The sequence below is a fragment of the Scophthalmus maximus genome, chromosome 17, assembly GCF_022379125.1.
Source record: "Scophthalmus maximus strain ysfricsl-2021 chromosome 17, ASM2237912v1, whole genome shotgun sequence".
Lineage (NCBI taxonomy): Eukaryota > Metazoa > Chordata > Actinopteri > Pleuronectiformes > Scophthalmidae > Scophthalmus > Scophthalmus maximus.
In genome coordinates this window covers 7,866,302-7,882,269 of record NC_061531.1, presented here as the reverse complement: position 1 = coordinate 7,882,269, position 15,968 = coordinate 7,866,302, and the positions used below count along the sequence as shown (strand labels likewise).

At 42.5% G+C, this 15,968-nt stretch overlaps 1 protein-coding gene across 3 annotated transcripts; it reads left to right on the top strand.

Moving 5' to 3' along the window:
* The first annotated feature begins 291 nt into the window (after nucleotides 1-291).
* ciita (class II, major histocompatibility complex, transactivator) lies at nucleotides 292-15,694 on the top strand. Of its 3 annotated transcripts, XM_035616146.2 has the most exons (23): nucleotides 298-421; nucleotides 931-1,991; nucleotides 6,184-6,237; nucleotides 6,873-6,920; nucleotides 7,077-7,133; nucleotides 7,328-7,414; nucleotides 7,555-7,620; nucleotides 8,392-8,439; nucleotides 8,696-8,905; nucleotides 9,501-9,551; nucleotides 9,695-9,808; nucleotides 9,901-9,954; nucleotides 10,066-10,283; nucleotides 10,486-11,861; nucleotides 11,975-12,511; nucleotides 13,012-13,191; nucleotides 13,342-13,416; nucleotides 13,509-13,589; nucleotides 13,703-13,786; nucleotides 13,926-14,009; nucleotides 14,096-14,179; nucleotides 14,641-14,724; nucleotides 15,017-15,694. In XM_035616146.2, the coding sequence occupies exons 2-23, from the start codon at nucleotides 1,424-1,426 to the stop codon at nucleotides 15,090-15,092; spliced, it is 4,236 nt and encodes a 1,411-aa protein (XP_035472039.2). In that variant the 5' UTR covers nucleotides 298-421; nucleotides 931-1,423; the 3' UTR covers nucleotides 15,093-15,694. The 3 variants fall into 3 exon arrangements, with proteins under 3 accessions (XP_035472042.2, XP_035472039.2, XP_035472040.2); XM_035616147.2 differs by lacking the exons at nucleotides 298-421; nucleotides 931-1,991 and adding an exon at nucleotides 4,101-4,499; XM_035616149.2 differs by lacking the exons at nucleotides 13,342-13,416; nucleotides 13,509-13,589; nucleotides 13,703-13,786; ... (2 more) ...; nucleotides 14,641-14,724; nucleotides 15,017-15,694 and having other exon boundaries at nucleotides 292-421; nucleotides 12,953-13,190.
* The last annotated feature ends 274 nt before the right edge of the window (nucleotides 15,695-15,968 follow it).

Sequence of the window (15,968 nt, the reverse complement as noted above, 5' to 3'; positions counted from 1 at the left end):
GTTGTAGCTGATTATGCTACTTCTATAAAGGTGTCGTGACAGTAGGACAAATTATTTTGTAAAGGCATATTTATGTTTCCATTTAATGGTTACTAGATAGCCTTCACTCGCTGTATGGTGGGTGGGGGGGTGTTGGCAGGATGGTGAAAGCTGTTTATGGCAGGCATCTTCTCGTCAAACCAGTTCTAGTGTTCTAAGTAATCGTGCAAAAATGCAAAATGGTGACTGAACCCAATGGGAGTGGTTTGAATTAAGAAAATAACCAAATGTATTTACTCCACTGTTACCAGCTGTGCCAGTGTGGTTGTTGTTAGTTTTCACCTTGTGAGTCTGTGTGTGTACAGATGTGGTTTGACAGGTGTTTATGTGTCCGTGAACAGATTTTGCCAACGTGATGACATCACAACTGCCGAAGATACAGGTACAGTCACACAACTTTACAGGTTTGTAGTTTAGACGAAAATATAGGTCGATGGGCGTTGGGGCCCGATTTGATCTGAAACTCACTGATATAGTGAAAATTTTTCCGTAGGGGTCGTTCAGAAAATGAAAAAGAAAATAGGGCTAATGATATATAATGAACAATTCATAATCAGATGGTTGAAGAGCTTGGTTTTCTGCATTGTAGTGTGTGTGTGTGTGTATGCATGCAGTGCACTCAAAGATAGCTAAATGCTAATAGATAATAATCGTTTGTGATGATGAAAGACAGTGTCCCATGATTTTCCCTCCTTGAGAAAGCTCACTTAATAATAATAATGACATCACTGCCACCAGTAAGTAAAAGTCTCTCTCACACACATTCCCACACCAAAACAGTTAAACATTGTTTAACATCTCCATCCATTAATGAAAATGCAAAAATATCAAAACTTGGTCATTTCTACTTGTATCTGTCTCTGTGGCTGGACCCCAATGATCTGGGAGCAGACTTCTTCACCATAGGACCAGTTTGAGAAGGTCCAGGACGGAGTGCAACTGTCTCCGACGTGGGCCACTCCTGCTGAGATCCAAGCTCTGCAAGGGGGTTTCGTGGAGGATCGGATCCCATCAGAGGCCTAGCTCAAGAGATCAAGGGACGCTTATAAAACAGGATCTCATTTGATAATTTCTCAAGGATTCACCACCCACTCATCTCAGCCGGGTGAGGAAATATCAACCAACAAAGAGGATGGGCAAACACTGCCACTAGTTTCAGATTCAATGAGGAAATCACAGAATGGATGAGGGGAATTCAGAGGATGAGAAGGAGTGGTAAGAGAAGGTGGAGGAGGCATCAGGGAGGATAGCTGTCCCCCTCAGGTTGCACTCAGACAGAGGGCGTGTAAGGTTGTTGCCTCTTGTTCCTTTTTCATGACTATTGGCTGTGAAAACACATGTAAACACAGCAACAGACTGCAAAGCACAATGCCCTGATCTGAATATGGAAGTGCACACGGAGATTGCAGTTGCGTGCAGGACGTTGGATTTGGACACTAACAAGTGCATGGAGGCAGAGTACGCAGACACAAGCTTCCCACTGGATACAGAAGAAGCTGCCGACTCACTAAAAAGTCTCCGTTCTTTGGACATGGAGCACTTCGATGTCTCGGGAGGGGCAGATGCTGCACCTTTTGAGGCCTGCGCAGCAACGGACACAGGCAGCATCACAGACGCCCGTCTGGAGGGCCACCTCAGTGTCTGTTGGCTCGCTGACAGGGCAACACACGCAACAGACGACATGGAGTGTTTGAAGGGAGACGCACAATGCAGCACAGACGCTGGATTTATAGATGTGGCCGATTTATTTTCACCTTGTTCTCCAACAGACTCGCCCACTAACCCACATAACTCATTTTACTCAATAATGGATCATAGCATGGCATCAGACGGTATAGACGATTTAGAACATGTGTTAAAGGCGGCTTATAGCACGAGAAGGTGCAGCACTGACGGCATAACAGATTTCCGTGAGAGAAAAGAGGATGAGGGGGGAGTGGATTCGCACTGGGGTAAGTTTGCACTCAGTAATCATCATATCAAGTCTGGCTGTTTTAATACTGCTCTGTTTCAATATTTTCAATAATAGTTTATATACACGTCTACAATGGAAATCTGAGGAATATCATCAAAGCCTTTGATTCTATGTAGTTTTTGGCACCACTGTAGTGCTGAAAGAAAAGCTTTTTGCCTTCCAAGTTTTCCTAGCTGATTTCCAAATGCCTTTTCCACATCTGAAAAAGAAAGTCGGCTCTGACGCCTTTGTGAGATATGTTCAGGAAGCTAATGTGAATGGACTGGGTTAATGCCAGGGCTTGGTGTGGTAGTGAGCTCACGCTTCCCTTTTAGTTTCGCTTTAAAAGATCCCCCACATCGATCCATATTATTACATAATACGTTACATATATGATTATAATATTACTTTTAAGGGTACCTCCTTTTGGAGCTGATCGGTTCAAAGGTCAAGATCAAGCAAAAATATGGTCCAAATATGGTCCGAGAGACAACTTCTGTTGATCGTGAAATGATTCCCTAAAATGTGTCACCAGATTCTGCACCGGAGGATTAAGGAGCTTTGTTGCACCTTAATAGGCCAGAAGCTCAAAGCTCCAATCAGGACATGAAGACAGTTGTTAATGGGTGGAGCTCAGCAGATTTGGGTGTGAGCATAACTGGTCAATGTCCACCCAGTAAAAAAAAATGTTTTTATCTTCATACAATTTGCTGAGATCTGTTTCATTTACCCCTGAGGTTCAGTTAACGTGGACACAGGTCCAATATCACAGCAAGATCAGATGTATGCTTTATTTTGCGACATTGGACTGACCTACAACTTTGTGTTTTTCTCTCTAAGAAAAGAGATAACACAAGAACACCTAAGTTGTGTTGTCAACAATACCTGGGTTGACCTCTCAATAGCTACTACCCATTAGTGGCATGATACTGCTGTACACTCATTGTTTCCAAAGGAAATAGTTTGCCGGTATTGCAGGTGGAGACACTGGTATCAGCGTGTTTTTCTAAATGCTTGGCGCTGATAAACAGGTGTAGCAGGTACTTTCCATAACCAAAACTCCCCAGGTTTCCTTGTCCATACCAAGAGGGGATCATTGTTTTGGTGCAGGGGTTTTTTTCCCACTGGTGCTATTTTTGTGCTGTGGTCACAGAGGGTGTCAAGGGCAACAAAATCAAAGTCATGCAATATGAGTATCAAGGAGAAAATGTATAGGGGGGTAAGGGCTTCTGAAGAGACCAAAACAGAAACTATATCTACAAAGACGCCTGGAAGCACTTTGCTTGCCAAAAATATACACAACAAGATGAACATATACGGTTCAAACTGTGGCATGCAGGTACAGTATGGGTAGAGTTCAGCTCACCTTTTTTCCTGGACAGCACTGTATAGAAAGGAAAGAGCACCCGAGAAATGCAGGACAGACCATAAAGGGAAAAAAAAAACTGTATTTGCAGTAATAGGAACATATCTACGCTATGTTTGCAGATCAGACTGCAAAGTAATAACTGTGTATATCTGAGGACTGTTGAGTTAGGTGGCGGGTGTCTTCACATTTAAATGGAGGTGCGTCTATACTTTTGGGATGTTGGTCTAGAGAGACCAAGATCAAGGAAATTCCATAATGAAAAGGTGTTTGTGTGTGTGTGTGTGTCTGTGTGTGTGTGTGTGTGAGTGTGTGAAAGTTTATACCCGCACTCACAAACTCAGCAAATCCTCTATTTTGAGAATGTGGTCTGGTCAAAGTGATGATGTGCAGTTGTCCATCTTATGTTTTACCATTGTTGTATACTAAGTAGCGATGATGTGAAGGTGTATTGAAGAGAAGTCCGCCGACACCGTCTTGATTGTATATAAAGGTTTATTACAAGAAGACCAGCATCGATTACAAGCACTGCAGAACCTGGAGAGTGTCCGGCCAAAAGGACAACCCTCCCGACTCTTCCTGGGGGTTACCTTTATAGGCCCATCGTTGGCTTGACAAGGAACACCTGGTTTCGAATCAAGTTATGCTATATGAGACGTGTAACTTTCAAGGCCAAGTAAAGGAGTGGTCAGGGTCCTTGAAAGACCCCTTGCATAACATTCCAAAGGAAGAGAAGTAAGCCCATATTCCCCTCTGATTCCATATATGGACAAAAAGACACTACACCATTGCCTTTGCTCTCCCACATGAATAATTAGCCATCAGCCATTGTGTTGCCCTGATTCAACTGGTCACTGAATGCGACGCGATGGATTCATTTATTCCTCATTAGAAAGAAAAACTGCTACCCCCCGGTATTTCTAACACTCCTGCGTCAGCAAGGGGCAAAGTGAAAGTAAAAGAAGAGATCATTGATAGAGCAGAGCAGGTTTCGCGCACTTCGCGCAAGACAGATGTCTGGGTCATCTGAGGATAAAAGCAGTGACTGGTGTAATTTGGCACGGCCGGGCCCGGCAGATTTTCGCAGAGGGAAAACTCAGCAGGATCAATAAGCATCATCCGGAGAGGCCCGAGAGGCAGGTAAGAGTTGTCCCGGCTCGGATGGACCAGTTTGGGCACGTGTATCCAAAGTGCGCATATTGGTCCATGGGGAGGAAAATATTTCATGTGTTTTGATGTGTTTGGTTGGTGTGTGTGTGTGTGTGTGAGAGTCGTAGTGTGACGGTTTCCAGTTGTTTTATTGAATTGTGCGCAGACATAAAACGTTTGATTTGTGACCTGCGTAACAGTGAGAATTAAATACTTAATTGTTATAGGCGATTATCTATCAGTCTTTAAGTAATCTTAACTATGAAAATAACTGTTTATTGAATTTGATAATTTGATGTGTCCTTTGCCTATTACGTCTCCAAACCTTCAGCCAGCAGCGCAAGTAGGCGAGTATTACGCGCGTGTGGAATGGTTTCATCCAAATGTCCCTTGTGTGTAACAAGTGGAGTGTGAACGAGATAAGAGGGTATTGTGAGGGGGAGTTGGTGGAAACAGGTTATTTTGGGGGTGATTTTAGGGGAAACCAAAAGTAAATCTGCTTTGGCAAAAACTAAATAAATGCCCCCAGCGTGCATGTGCGCATGCGTGTGTGAGGTTTACCGATTTTCACTCTTTTATATTTAATAGGCTATAACTTTCTTTGCTTTCTTGCATTTTCTCTCACACTGCCCAGGTGTTGTCTTTCATGGTGACAGGGGTGCTAGTGTTTACTGATGAATTATTAATAATTGTATTATTGTCATTACAGAAAATACAGCATGGTGTTGTATTTAAGTTGCCAAGTTCCTCATACAGTAACTGAGCCTTTTTGTGTGGAGCGTTATCAAGTGCCAAGGCACTGCAAAAGGATTAAAAACAAGCACCTGGTGCACAATCTTTACCCTTGACATAATCAGCAAGTGCAGGATGATGTGCTTGGTTAAATGATAAAAATGATTTTTAAAAAAACAAGTGAAATTTGATTTTTAAAGTAGGATACACCTTACAGATTCATTGGCCCCTACACGCACAACAAGCAATGCAAAGTAGAGATTTGAGTTGTTCACTTTGTCTCTGTTGCCTGTCAGTTCTATTGAGCTTTGTCAAGTCTGTGTGTGTGTGTGTGTGTGTGTGTGTGTGTGTGTGTGTGGCAGGATACATAGTAGTGGTCCTTGTATCGACTGTTTGGACCCAGGCAGTCATTGAACTTACCTCAACCTGCTGCGATAATGTAATATATCAAATACTGTATGCCGTAGCTGCAATAGTAGTGGGCAGGAGAAAAAAGTCTGTCTCTGCCGTCTGCTTCTCTAAACTGTCTCCCTAAAACTGAAGAATAAATATCCCATATACCAATATACCATTATGTGGACTGGATCTTTGAACCTGTTTTGTACAGCCACCAGGTACAGTGAGATCATTTTGATTCTTGCAAAACATCAATGATGCAGGGAATTCTACATTCAAATAAACAAATGTTGTCAGCACGGCACAGGCAGCGCATGGAAGAGAGGAAATGGGGTTGTGAGTTAGAAGATTACACTTGCCTCAGGAGCTTTTTCTTATTTTAGTGACGACACCATTTTGACTGCAGTGAAACTGCAAATGAGGAACTGCTCAAGCTAAATGTGGGAACATGTGAAAAGCTTAAAAACAGAGAAAACCACTGTGGCAGAAAATGGCTACTTGATGCTTTCATCCCTTATGTATCAATATTTTATCCGTGTGTTGTCAGGTGCCAAGATGTATGAAGTAGATCAGGACCCATTGGATTTTGGAGTTCTACCAGGTTAGTTTTGGACTTGATTGTTGTAAGGAGATCTGCAGCATTCTTGTACATGAATCATCACGATGATAAGTTGCAACGCCACAGCTCTTTCCTTCTTAAAACTACTGGAGCATCACAAATACTTAACCTTTGGGGGCTAACAGAAAAAAAAACCCACCTCATCCATTGACCGGTTATCCCCCTGACCCATCCCATCAACACGTGCAGCTTTGCCCTTTTATTACATCCAGTCACCCTGATAGTTTGCGGTGAATGTGGGTCAGCTGCAGAGTAGCAGTGCAGCCCAGACATCCCATAGGATGCTGGGGGCTGTAACAGCGGGACGATTTAAGAGTAGCTTCTCCTGCTCCTCCTGGTCATCTGGGCCTGGTGCTCCCCTGGAGAGCGGCACATCTGGCACGTTTTCCAGTGTTGCAGCCACTTGTCTTAATTCATGCTGATGAAATGGCGCAACTGTCATCTAGTGCAACTGAAGACCATTATAGTTGAGTCAAAAGCTGGATATAGGAAAGCACCACCAGAATAAATACAGGTTCAAAGCTTTGTGACATTTCAATGGTTGCTGGCCGCTGACTGACTCGTACGAAAACTGTGGCCAATGCTTTGCCTGATAATGCTGATTCTTTGCGTTTCAGATGATTTATCTGAATTCATGAACGATGATTACCTAGAATATCTACTGGGTAAGTTGCAAACAAACACATATTCTGTTCACATTCTTGCTCAAATACAATGTAATAACACTTAATATTGCTCAGTTAGGTGACTTACACACAAAATCAAGTACAAATGCGAAGGTGATTAATTGTGTAATTCCCTTTATACATTTTCTTACCCAGGCACTGATGTTTTCTTTGGTGATACGCTGTTGAATTGTGAGGAATTCGGTAACTTCGGTAATAAACTTTTTTCATTTCATGACTGTTGATTCATGCATTAGCCCAAAGTTTACAGGGTACTTCCTTTATAGAAAATGCTCCACTGTTGTTATTTTCAGACCAGAATGGAAATGAATGGAACAACCATTTCTTGTTATTGTGTCTGCTCATCGCTTGACTGACTCTTTTACTTCCTCCTTCGTGCACTACAGGTGATGTTGGTGTGACAACAGAGCAGCCCTGCCCAGGCAGCCAGGACAAACTAACTACAAAAAACAACTGGAGAAAAAGAAAGAGAGGTCGATAACAAGGCGCTCACTAGAACCTATAGTAACTGCAGCCCAGTTGCCGTTCAGTTATCATATAAAACTTCAGTGTGGGATTTTGTTTTTGCTTTTGTAGCAGATTTTCATTTTCATTCATATTTTTCGATCTCCAGTTTCCTGGTCACAGCAGTGCACTGATGAGAAAACACCATTCAGACCAAAAAGACAAAGAGAAGCAGGTGACCTACCCATACTGTTTGTTTGGATTGCATTGAAGTATTTAGGCTTCAAATACTAATTGCAAACTTCGATTGGCACGTTTCAGAAAACAAGTCTACAAAGTGCTTTACAGACATAAAAAACAGAAAATGCACAGTGCAATTATGTAGTAAATGAGTTTCAATTCAAACAAGAAATGGAAACAAAGATAGAAGGCAATGAAAAATTCAAAGGTGGTAATTACGTAAAAAGCATAATAGCTTAAAACAGAAAGAAAATCTCTAATTAAAAACTATTCTAATACAAGTGGGCCATTGTGAAATATATAAAGTGCAAATTGTCCTGTTGTCCCCAAATCTCATCAGATTGCTAATGTTTAATTTTTTTATCTTCCCAATTACTCTGGCTGTCTTTTATACAGTTGGTTATCTTGTTCCAGAGTCCAGGGTCATGTAGATGCTCAATCTTACAAACGGTAGTTTGTACAAAAGGAGCAAGAATTTAATCGACAGCCATACTCTTTGTTGCGCACATTATTTCATTCTTCAGATGCAGTAATACAATGGTATGGTTCTTAAAACTTAATTCTTTCCACTAAAATAAAAAAAGTTAAGGAACATAGGATAGCACCATAGGACGGCGACTCTTATGGCCCAAAGAACAATTACCACTTTTTTTTTCTTTTTCTTTACCGTCCAGAGTTTTAACGCTTCAGGGCTTTTTTTTGTGTCTGTCTTCATGTAATGTTAGCTACTATAAGTGCAGTAATGTTGGTTTTACAACTTTTGCAGGTACAATGCAACCAGAAGAGGCACGGAATGAGGCAGCAGTCAACCAGGGTAAGTGTCCGTCCCACGTGTGATAAGGATGTTTACTGGCCATGCTTGACTTGTTCCCTCCGTGGTACTGGAATGCAGATCGAGAAACAGGAAGTTTAATTTTGAAGTTGTCAGCGATCACTTTGATTAGCCAAAAGAAGAATCCACATCAATTTGGATCTTTTCAGACATCCGATTTAGTCTGAAAGACACAAAGTCTTTGGGTCTAAATCTCTTTTTTATTTCCTGTGAAGCTGAGCTTGTTCTTGTTTTGCAGGCACTGATGCAGAATCAGAGCCAAATCCTGAAAAGACAGGAGTGGGCCTTACCACCACCCCACCAAGAATCCTTCACCTCCATCCCTCCATTCAGTTCATCACCATCCCAGATGCTCCAGGTTATCAGGTCATTCAGACTGTGAGGCTCTCTCCTCCGGTTATTAGACTTCCACTCCCCAATACAGCCGCCACACCCACATACATATTTGGTGAGTTGAATATTCGCACATTCATTAGGTACACCGGTAATTTGCTCTAATATAACTGTTAAAAAAAGAATTCAGTTTGTGCAGCTAATATTTTTCAGTTTTTGTGGACATTGTGTGTGAAATGTGTTGATTGTGTGGAGGAAAAGACAGCTCAGTTGCAAAGCAGTTTAATTTCCCCTGCAAAGTTTTTCATCAAGCTTTTTCTAAGGGGTGAGCCCTAGGTACAGCTGTAATTATGAACCCTATAAATATCTCTTTGAATGTAAAATCACCGAAATAAAGTTGTCTACCAGCAACTGTTCTTACTTATCTTGATACTTGTTCTTCCAAAATGTCATCCTCTTTTGTTTAAATCCACCAACCCTTTCTCCAAAGGGGTTGAAAGGCTCTGATTTGGTCATCGCTTACTGTATTTTCATACAAGACAGACCTGGAATAAGTTCACCAAAAAGATTTGAGATTCGTTTCAAATCTATATTGTGGACTTCCTCCAAGTCATGTCTGCTTCCATCTTCTAAGTTTATTTTGCATGTTGTTTTTTTGTCAATTTAATTTGTGCTTTACTGTGTTAAATGTATTTCTGTGTCTACTGTAGTTCCTTCTGCCTCACCGCCCTGCAAACACCAAGTGCAGCCACTCTCCCCGGGTAAGTAAAAATAAGTCTAAAAGAGTCATATGTCATGTTGGTTATGGTTCCACATTTACTTTCTTTTAGTTCTGCCTTTTAAGTGACAACACGGTGACCACTCTCTACCAACTGCTGTGTTCTTCCTCCTCTCGTGATTGCAGTGGACGATGCTGTAGCGCCAGTCCAAATGAGTTCATCGCCACCTGGATCTCTGTCAGACACTGCCAGCAAAGCAATGTCTCCCATTTGCACCTCGCCAATCTCCATCAGAAATAGTGTGTATCTCTTTCACTTCCTCCACCGTGTGTATAACATACCCTGTAAAGTCCTTGCTATGTTAAAAATGCCATGATTTGTTGCATTTCAGAGATGTCCCCATGTAAACAATCACCTCCTCCTCCCACTGTCCTTGATGTCCCGCGTAAGTTACCGCATGATTTTAATCCCCTCTTCTGCTTGGATCTGAAATTTCAAAAATTCACAAATGTTTTGTCGAGAGGCAGCTCGGTATTCAGTTGTTTTGGTTTTTCAGAGGTTGTAAAGGACTACATTCTGGAAGTCAAATCCCACATGAGTCAAACGTGCCTGGAAATGGAGGAAGGCCTTAGCCTGACCTCTCATTACGTGGATATGCAAGTGAGCCAGAGGGAAACTCTTCGCTCTGGAAAAAACACAAACAAAGGCCTGGACAAGGAGCTAATCATCATGGGAGACACAGATCGACAAAAAAGCTTGTTGGGGCATAGACAGGTAAGAGTATCACATTTATGAGCTAGATCACAGTTAGATGAGAAAGAAAATGTCATTTAGTGACTTGTTCTTTGGAAACAGCCACACGAGTATAATGTAGTATATGTATATGTATATGATTTGTTTCTATGATTTATGAAACAGGTCAAAAGCTTTGCTGAAATCACTGGTTCGGGACTCACGTTGATCTTTTTCCCCTCAGATCTTCGGAGACTCAAATGGAGGTAACTCCAAACGCTACATATTGCTACTTGGCAATGCGGGCATGGGAAAAACCACTCTGATGAGGAAGCTGTGTCTTGACTGGACCAGAGCCTGCATCCCACAGTTTGACTTTGTCTTCTTACTAGATGGCAAAACGCTCACTTTAACGAAGCCCATGTACAGCCTTCAGACACTACTTTTGAACCTCTCCTCGTTTGTCCCACACTGCATGGACCCTGATGCAGTGTATGCTCAGATCCTTGCAGCCTCCAAGCGTGTGCTCATCATCTTTGATGGGTTTGTCGAGTTGCGCGACTATGAAGTTCTGCTCCAGACTCAAGAAAAAGACTTGAGTACATCGTTGCAGAAAGACAATAAAGCTGAGAGCTACACTGTAAGACAGCTATACTCTGCCATCCTTCAGAGGGTCCTTCTTCCGGGATGCACTCTTCTGCTTACTACACGGCCAAGAGGCTCCGCCAGCCAGCTTCTGCGGCGGGCAGACAGCTTTCTGGAGGTGTGTGGCTTTACTCCCGCTGATGTAGAGGCATACATGTCCCTGTACTTCCCTGATCCAGACCACAGAGTATCGGCTTTGGACTGCTTAAAGAACTGCAGCTATTTACATCTTCTCTGCTGGAACCCTGGACTATGTCGGTTGGTGTGTTTGGTGTTGGAGCATTCCAAAACTTCGGACGTCTTACCGAGAACTTTAACCGGGCTCTGCCATCGAGTTCTTTGTTCAAAAATGGAAAAAGGCAGTTGGGGCACGCACCCACAGGCTGAAGTTCAAACACAAATTTCCCTGCATTCCAAACAAGAAGCTCAGAAACAAAGCATGAGCAATAATCAACTGAAAATGTGTCTCAAAGAAACTCCAGTTCGTAAGTCTAGAGCAAAGGTTTTTACTTGCTCTCGCATTCGAAGAGCTAGGGGGGCAAAAAAGAAGGAGACAGAGGAAAATGAAGTGGCTGAAGAGGAGATGAAGAGTGTTGGACGGGAGGTACATAGAACAGAGGAGAAAGAGTTGCTGTCCCAGCTGAGCTCTTTGGCCTGGGAGGGGGTCAAAGCCAACTCGTCCGTCCTCACCAGAGGGCCGACCTTTACAGCCAAACTTAAGGCATTTGGCCTCCAGACGGGGCTCTTCCTCTCTCACCCCATGAGGAGGAGGCAGGTTGTTTCAAGTGCTGAGACGGAGGGAGGAGGACGAGAGGAACGAGATGAAATCAAAGGAGGAGTAGAGAAACAAGACCAGAAGGAAAACAGGGGAAGGACAGACGATGAGAGCTTTGATGCCAGTGATGACCACATCATGTTGTGGGCCAACCCCTTCCTTCAGAGTTACCTGGCAGGGGTCCATCTTTCTTCATCCAGGTAAAAATAAAACTTAAATTCAGGAGAGTAATGATATGGTTGACTCTCTTTCACATTCAGTGTTCTAACTTGTCTGAATTCCCCTGACCCACTCTCACGTTCTGTTTCCCCAGGGCTGTATCCGACCGTACCTTCCACCAGGCCCTACCTTTCCAGTCGGGTCCAAAGGCTCGTCGGCGACCTCAAAGAGAGGAGCTCGATCTCACTCAGCGATTTGCAGTCGGCCTCCTGTTTCACAACAAGACAGAGCTTCAGAGGCTTCACACATACACAGAGACATCCTTCTGCAAAATGCTGGTCAGCAAGCAGGCTCTAGTGACGAAACACGTCGAAGCTCTTTCTCAGGGTGACCTCAGTCCCGCCCAGGTCCTAGAGGCTTGTCACTATGTTTACGAAGCAAGTTTCACATGCGCTGATGGGAACAGAGGCCGTGGCAGCACACGGTTGGTTGCTCACCTGGCAGCGAATCTTCCAGAAGTCCTGTCATTTCATGGCGTTCCACTCAACCCGCCGGATGTGTTCACTGTGCAGAAAGTACTAGAGAGGGGTGGAAATGAAGGTCGAAGCTTTTGCTTGGATCTGGAAGATTCTGGAATTCGGGTTTCTGGACTGAAGGCACTAGTGGGGCTCAACAACATCAACACATACAGGTACTGATTACAGTCTATTACAGTTCATTAAAATACATCCCCCAAAACAACCGTTGACCAATCACAGCATAGCAATCCTGATAAGGCACATCAGATCTGTTTAGCTTTGGATTTATCCACATTTAAAACTGGTGTGAGTGGTGTAAAAAGCCGAAGACAAAGTTTTCATCCTGTTTATGCGGCTAACATGACCATAATATGCAAGCTATCAACAGGGGATAAAATCGGCCAATGACAGTTGATGGCTAAACATGAGCCATTTGTGTCAGAATGGTAAATCTGCCAAAATTGTTGTAGCCAAGATCACTTTGCTAACCCTACTTTGAAAACCTTGAATACCATGCATTATTCCAAAGGGTGGTGCTAAATTTTAGTTACTTCATATAAAGAGCTCAAAGACAAGCGCTGCATATTTTTTTTGTCCATTTATTCCTTTTTCAGTGTCCAACGATACAAACATCAGACCCTTCGAAAAACTGAACCTTACTTGCTCCCTCTAGAGCGTGCATTGCTGATGTCATCACCCTATGGGAGCAGCTAGAGCAGAGTGGTGAGGAGGGGCTCCTACGGGGGGCCGTGTCCAAGTTCAAGATCCATCCTCTGAAGGTCACACAGGTGTGTCATGCAGAGCACCTGGCAAAGCTGGTGAACATACATATGCACAAGAGGCTATCAGACAGGTAGGTCACCCCACACGCACAAACGCACACAGGCACACACACACACACACACACACACACACACACACACACACACACATATACACTCAGATTGTCTTTACAGCTATGTGTGTCTCACCGCTGAAGTGTGCGTTGTGTTTACTTGTACAGTAGTTGCACCCAATCAGATTCCATCTGGGCAGAGGGAGTGCCCGCTGTCAAGGAACTTCACAAACTCGAGTTTGAGTAAGACAAGACATTTGAATTCGCCATGATGATGATGATGATGATGAGGATGAGGATGATGATGATGATGATGGTGGTGTGTGTCCCTCTAGGCTTGGCCCAGAGAAAGGGGCCTTGTATCTTCCCAAGCTGTGGGAGCTCCTGCCAGGTCTGCATAACCTACAGCACTTAGAGTAAGTTTACGATCTCATTTATTCTCTCTGTGCATCTACGTCTCCGTGTGTCTGTTTTTGGTTTCTGACAGTCTCTCTCTCTCTCTCTCTCTGTCTCTCTCTCTCTCTGTCAGTCTGGAGAACAGTAAGATCAGAGACACAGGATCAGAGAAATTAGCTGACGCTTTAGCCTCACTCTGTTCCCTGGAGATTCTGAAGTGAGTACAACCTGTTGACCCCTTTCCTATCTGAGTTTTTAATCCAACCTAGGTGATGTAAATAGCACAATATTGAACAAAAAATATAATATATATATATATATCTTTTGATATAGCAAGATCGTTATCCTCTTTCCAGTCTGTCACAGAATTGTATAGGAGACCATGGGGTGAAGAAACTGGCCACCAAGCTGAGGTATCTGCCCAAACTGCACTGTTTAAGGTAAACAATGTACAGACACACACACACACACACACTGTAATTCCACAGAATTTCACATCCCTCCCTCTCCCTCTGTTTTTTGCCAGTCTCTACAGTAATGTCATTTCGGATGAAGGGGCAGAGAGTTTAGCAGCTGTCCTCCCACACATGGTGTCTCTCACTGACTTGGAGTAAGTCTATGTCCCTCACATTTTCATTTGACATCCATGCATGTTATGTGTTTGTCTGCTGTGACAGCTCATTTATGACTCCATATTCAAATTCAAATTCAAATTCAAAACACCCAATTGTCCATCACCTAATGAGAGAAAATTGCCTTCAGTTTGTGGCTCAAACAACATAAAAGGAACACAAGACATATTCATATGTACAGTATCTCCAACTGTGGATGTCTCATAGAAACAAGGAGTAGCTCTTACTTTATTAATGAGGGAAATATCATGATCTTTGCTGTGTGTTTTGTATTCTTTATGTACGTTTCATGGAACACCCAGCACGCCAGATAACATATATAAGAGGATCTGCTGAAATATGTTTGTGTGCAAGTAGGATTTGGTGGTATATTGAGAGATCGGTGAGATATCAGTACAGAGCCATTAAAACCTGAAATAGTTTTATTCTGTTTTAAAAGTGTGAAGTATAACAAGCTGACAGATGTCGGAGCACAGAGCCTCGGAGCCAGTCTGAGAAACTGTCAAAAAATAAAGACTTTACGGTGAGAAAAGCTTGTTTGTGTCTGTGTGACTTTGTGATAAATTATTGTGGCCCTCTTCTTCTTTTGTAGGTAGTATTGTAAGTGTTGTTACCTAATTTCTGTCCCACTCAAGCCATATATATATATATATATATATATATATATGGCTTATATATACACATTTATATACAGTATATATATATACTGTATATAAATGTGTGTATATATATATACATTTATTGAATATTTTTCATCTTTATCCAGATATAATTTGTTCTCACCTTCTTTCTACTTTTCCTCTCACCTCTCTCAGGATGTGGAACCAGTGTATCCCGTACGGAGTGTTTGAGCGTCTTCAGCTGCAAGACAGTCGCATCCTTTGGCATTAAAACAACGGGAAACCTCATTACTACACTGGAAAGTTTTTGTCATGCATCTAGCCTCGGCATTTTCTCCAGCATGGATATTTATGAGACAAAAGCAGGGGAGAGTCTTCCGGAAAATCCATTCAGTGGTAGAAGGAAATCATGAATCCGTCAGTGCCACATAGTCCTGCAGGTATTGGAAGAATGTGCAGTCCTGCTGGCACAGATTCAAGAAGCACATTTGCACTATGATATTGTCGAATTGTTTTATATCACTAATTATATTTTTTATTTGTCTGATGTCATTGCCTAAAGGCCTGAATTTTGTGTTTTTTTCTGCAACTCTTAGTAGTTGATTAAGTTACTTTATTTGCTTTAAGCTATATACTGTAGTTCAGGGCAGACTTCCCCAGATGTTGACATCATGGTAAATTAGAGGGAAAAATATCTGTTCTGGCAAAAAAAAATACTTGGTAGTTACTTTTTTAGTAATTACTTGACTTTCCTTATGGTGACCTCTGGTAGCTGATGAGATTTAAGGACAGAGGAGAAAAGTTCATTTCGTTCATGTGTAAATAGACCAGGCCATTCTTCAATTTCTACAAATATTAAAGGAAAATATTCAATTCCGTTTATTCTGTATGTTACTGTGTGACATCATCACGCACCTAATGGTTGCGTGGCTCAGTCTAGGATCTGCAGATAGTCGTACTGTATCACATACTGTCTGACTTCTTGAGGGTTTTCCATTAGCGATCACCAGCGAGTCAAACCTCTCCAACAAGCGGCTGTAGCTCTCTGATGCTCTCCTGTGGACAAAAGGTAACGCGACATCAACTCAGCACATGGCTACTAGTAAACAGTCTTATGCAGACACATATCTGCTTCAAATGCATTTGT